Here is a 5001-nt window from a genome sequence, read left to right as displayed (position 1 = left end):
GAGCACCAGCATTCATTTCTTTCTGGTTCTTGACTGCTTTCAGACCAGCAGCCTCAAGTTCCAGCCACCATGACTTTCTGTCCATGATAAATTCCTATCTCAAACTTCAAGCCAAAATAAATCCTTCCTCCTTGACATTGCTTTATGTCAGATATTTTATCCCAGCAATGAGAAAAATACATCCAGATAAAGCCACTGAAAGACCCCCAGAGGGAGACCTTCACTCAAGTCTCGAGATAGCACGCACCCAAAGACACATGGGGGACCAAACTTGCTGCAAAAGCATGAGGCTTTATTCAGGAAACCAGAGCTCTGGGGTCGACACGTATCTCATGCAGGAGACAGAGGAGTTGACCCTGAGCCCTATTGGGTGTTTCTTTTTATAGGGTTTTTAGCAAGGAAGGGAAAGGGGAGGGGTTTTCACAAGGGTATTTGCCAAGCTTGTACAGTTATGTCTACATATCTTATTTGTGCATAACCAGAGTTTAAGTCCTTGGTCAGGCTGTCTTGGGAAACTATTTTATTATTTTGGTTTTTCTCAAAACTGTATTTTTGTTTTTCCTCTTCCTGGGACATAAAGTTTAGGTTGACCCGACCAACCCATATCTTGGGCCACCTGCAGCCTATCTTTTAGCCTATTTTTGATTTACTTTCTTTCTGAATATACAGTTCAGGCTGTCCCCTAGCTGTAGCAACCAGCTGTTTCTTCACTAAGTTTACTTTAAAATTTTCTATCCTGCCTTTCACCACTTGTACTAATTCTAAAGTCAATCCTAGGAATACTTATAAAATCTATAACTTAAAGAAAAGCTATAACTTCTCAATTACATTTTTGCCTTTTGACAATTTGGCAACTTCGAATCTGTAAAATACTATGGATTTCAGATGTGGTGGCACACGCCTTTGATCCCAGCACTCAGGAGGCAGCGGTAGGAGGATTGCTGTGGGTTCAAAGCCAGCATGAGAGTACATAGTGAATTTCAGGTCAGCTTGGGACAGAGCTAGACCTTACCTCGAGAAAACACAAAACTTTTTTAAAAATCTTAAAATATTATGATTTTCTTTTACAATGAATCAAAGAATAAATCTCAATGTACATGATCACCTTATTAAAACTAATCCTTCCCAGTCTCATCATATACATATATATTAACAATATTTAGATAACTTCCAACCTGATATTGTCTTTCATAGCACTTATCACTATATATTGATAACTACATTCCACTAATTTATTTCTTAATATGCCTTACCCCATTAGAATATCAGCTCCAAGGAACCATGGCTTTTTCTCTATTTTATTTACTAATTATATTTCCAGGTGATTAGAAAAGTAGATGGCATATACTAGGCAGACTTTTTTTTTTTTTTTTTTTGGTTTTTCGAGTTAGGGTCTCACTCTAGCCCAGGCTGACCTAGAATTCACTATGGAGTCTCAGGGTGGCCTCAAACTCATGGCGATCCTTCAACCTCTGCCTCCCGAGTGCTGGGATTAAAGTCATTTGTCAAACGCCCATCTCAAAAAAACATTTATTGAATGAAGGTATCACATATAAACTCAGTAACAGAGAGAAGAAATAAGATAGCTTGGTTTTCTACTTTGTTTGTGGAATAATTCATTTTTAATGCAGTGTTTTTGTCTGTGGTCCTATCACAGAGTATGATAGATTAGTATCAACTGAAAAAGAGGGAAATGTTTTTACTGTGTAAGATGAGATTTGGGGCTATGATTTGAATAAATATTGAGAAAAACATGAGAGAAAAATAGCATGAATACTCTAAGCCAGACATTGGCTAGATGCTTTATACATGTTAAGTCACTGAATCTACCAAATGATCCTATAAAAAGATATTGTTACCACATTTTGTAGAAGAATAAAAGGAATCTTACCTTCATCAAGCTACTTCTTCCAAGATCAGGCTATTAAGTAAATAATAGCTATACAAGATTTGAATACTGGTCAGTCTTTCTCCTGATTCACATATCTCAGCCTACAATCAATGTATTAGGCAGCAAGAAAAGTGAGGACACTGTAACATTTTATGAGATGAGCCACCTTTGTCATAGTTACCATCATGACAAAGCTCACTGGCAACTTTGAAAGAAATGATATGACAGCAATGGAAATCTATAGTTCATTTCACTAATAAATTTGATTTTTGACACTTATTACATTTATTTATCTATGATCTTAAAATTCTAGAATATAAATATAGAATATTCTATAAAATAAATATTCTAAGTAGAGTCAGGAGTTATACACACTGTTTAAATTGAGTCATCAAAACATAAGGTTGACAATTATAGTTAAGTCTTTCCATAATCTGGGAGAGGATCTGAACTCAATAGGTTAGAATTCTATCAAGAGTTCATACCATGGGGGTCATTATATTAAGTGACATAAGCCAGACACAGAAAGACAAAAGCCACATACACTCCATCATTTGTCGTATGATGTCATTTGTAGGATTGACTAACAAGTCAATCATATAGATGTGTAGTATGAACTTACAGTCACTAGAGGTTAGGAAGAGCAGGGACGCCAAGGTCAAAAAGTTCAATGGGGATGCCAAAACACAGAATGGAGGAACTACTTCAAGTTTTTCTTTAGCATAGTAGGGTAGTTATTAGTTAAAGCAATCTATGATATATTTTTGAATGACCAGAAGAGTAAAAAAATTACAGCATATAAAAAGTATTAGGTAATATGATGGAGAATGGAATTTCAAAGGGGGAAAGTGTGGGGGTGGGGAGGGAGGGAATTACCATGGGATATATTTTATAATCATGAAAAATGTCAATAAAAATTAAAAAAAAAAAAAGAAATCCAGCTCTTGGGGGGAAGGAGGGTATTACCATGGGATGTTTTTTTTTTTTTAATTTTAAACCAGTTTAATTTTAAGTGTCTACATAAGGTAGAGAATACATGCCACATACTATAATTTCATAAACACAAAAGAAAGACACAATAATAGTAAAATGTTCCCTATTATGAAGGGTGAACCATTATGCAAACTTTAAAAGGGCGTTTTCCGCCTCTGTGTTAATGATGTAATCTGATGATTCTCTACCAGTTTAATTTATAAAGTGTCTATGGCATTACAGTGAGACTCTACCAATCTCAAAAACAAACAAAACAAAACAAAATCCCAACAAGAAAAAGCATCCGTGATGAAATTATCCGTGGTCATCACGCGCCCACGTGGGAAGTGGTAGGAGAGTATCTGTAGGAGGACAGCCTGTTGTCCGCTCCTCCACTCAGAAGCAGCCCCGTGTCTGTCCAGTCCACACTTAGGACTTTATCTTCATGAGCAGTCAAATCATAGAGAGGAGCCTTGCAACTTCTTGTGTCCCACAGCTTGACAATATTATCTAAAGAGCCTGAGATCAGCTGCTGTTCATGGGTAGGAGACCACTTCACCGATGTGACCCAGCCTGTATGTGAGGTCAGGGACAGTGACACCAAGGAACCATCTTTAGTTCGAGGGTCCCACAGTCTGATATGTCTATCTGCGCTTCCAGATGCCAGACGTTTACAAAGTGGAGAATAGGAAATACAATTAAACACTTTGTTTCCTGACAAAGTTGACTTAAGACCACCAGACTCAACATCCCACACTCTAATTGTGTGGTCCCAAGATGCACTGCAGATTTCTTCAGCATCTGACCACAGTACTGAGGAAATTGCTTCTGTGTGGCCAGAGAGGGTCAGTATGGGAGTCCTTGTCAGCCCCAACTGCTCTGTTTTTTGTTTTTTTCTTGGACGATCTGTAGACTCCTCCATTTCATCTTCTTCATCTGTCGGGACTGTAGACCAGATCTTTAGCATCTTATCCCAGGAACCACTGCAAAATTTAGTCCTGGAGCTATCGACAGCTATGGAGTCCACACTTCGGGCATGACCCCTGCGGCAGTGCAGGGCTTTCACCTTGTTCCTCTCCACATTCCACTCCCACAGGAGGATCGTCTGATCCATGCAGGCACTCAGGAGCCAGCAAGACAAACTATCTTTTTTTACCCAAGCCACATCTTTCACAACATCTGTATGTCCCGCAATTGTCATTATTGACTTTCCTTCCAAGGACCAGATTCGAGAAGTCTTATCATAAGAACCAGTTAAGATCCATTCCTCTGCCCCTTCAATTGAACTGATCCAGTCCTCATGGAACATGCACTGCTCTGGCTGGGGTGCGGTGTATTTCTCCACATATTCTAACTCCACAACCTCTTCCGATGAAATGTTCTCTAGTTCCATGTGCTTGACCAAGGGCATTCGCAGAAACTGGCCCTTGATAAGGAAATCAAACTCCACATGCTTGTGCAACTCATTTTTGGCCTGAAGTAGTTTATTAATGCTACTGAGGTCAGCAATTTCCGAAGTGGCAGGAATTGAGAAGGGGACATCATCGACTGTGTATTTCTTGTTTTCAGTGTAAAAGCGTGCCTGGAGCTGAGCCATGGCGATCAGGACACACGAGATTTATCCTCAAAAATGCACGGGTTGGTAGCTCAAAAATTACACGGCGGCCCGGGGAGAGCGAGCCCCGAGGACGACGCGTGCCGACAGCTTTCTTCCTCAGGGTTTTTTACCATGGGATGTTTTTTATAATCATGGAAGTTGTTAATAATAAAAAAAAAAATTGAAGAAAAAAAAGTCAGAAAAATAAAGAAATCCAGTTTTGACTCAAAAAAAAAAAAAAGTATTAATGAGGGCTGGAGAGATGGCTTAGCAATTAAGGCACTTGCCTACAAATCCAAAGGACCCAGGTTCAACTCCCCAGGACCAATATAAGCCAAATGCACAAAGTGGCACATGCATCTGGAGTTAATTTGCAGTGGCTAGGTGGCTAGAGGCTCTGGCATGCACATTTTCTCTCTCTCTTAAATAAATGAATAAATAATGATAATTATTTTTAATTAATTATTAATGTTTGAGGAGATGGAAAGGTTAATTGCTGATTTTTTTTTTTTTTTTTTTTTTGGTTTTTCGAGGTAGGGTC

General features: G+C 38.7%; 1 protein-coding gene across 1 annotated transcript; it reads right to left on the bottom strand.

The window, feature by feature from the left end:
• Positions 1–2973: 2973 nt before the first annotated feature.
• On the bottom strand, positions 2974–4478 carry LOC123456681 (ribosome biogenesis protein WDR12-like). The gene has a single exon (XM_045140654.1). It carries the CDS (start codon positions 4458–4460, stop codon positions 3192–3194), a length of 1269 nt encoding a protein of 422 aa, XP_044996589.1. The 5' UTR covers positions 4461–4478; the 3' UTR covers positions 2974–3191.
• Positions 4479–5001: the final 523 nt, after the last annotated feature.

The sequence above is a fragment of the Jaculus jaculus genome, chromosome X, assembly GCF_020740685.1.
Source record: "Jaculus jaculus isolate mJacJac1 chromosome X, mJacJac1.mat.Y.cur, whole genome shotgun sequence".
In the NCBI taxonomy this organism is placed as follows: domain Eukaryota; kingdom Metazoa; phylum Chordata; class Mammalia; order Rodentia; family Dipodidae; genus Jaculus; species Jaculus jaculus.
The sequence above is the reverse complement of the archived record's forward strand: the minus strand, read 5'-3'. Positions and strand labels throughout refer to the sequence as shown.

Excerpts from the sequence above, each read along its gene's own strand:
- LOC123456681 (XM_045140654.1), bottom strand. The coding sequence starts at position 4,460 with ATGGCTCAGCTCCAGGCACGCTTTTACACTGAAAACAAGAAATACACA.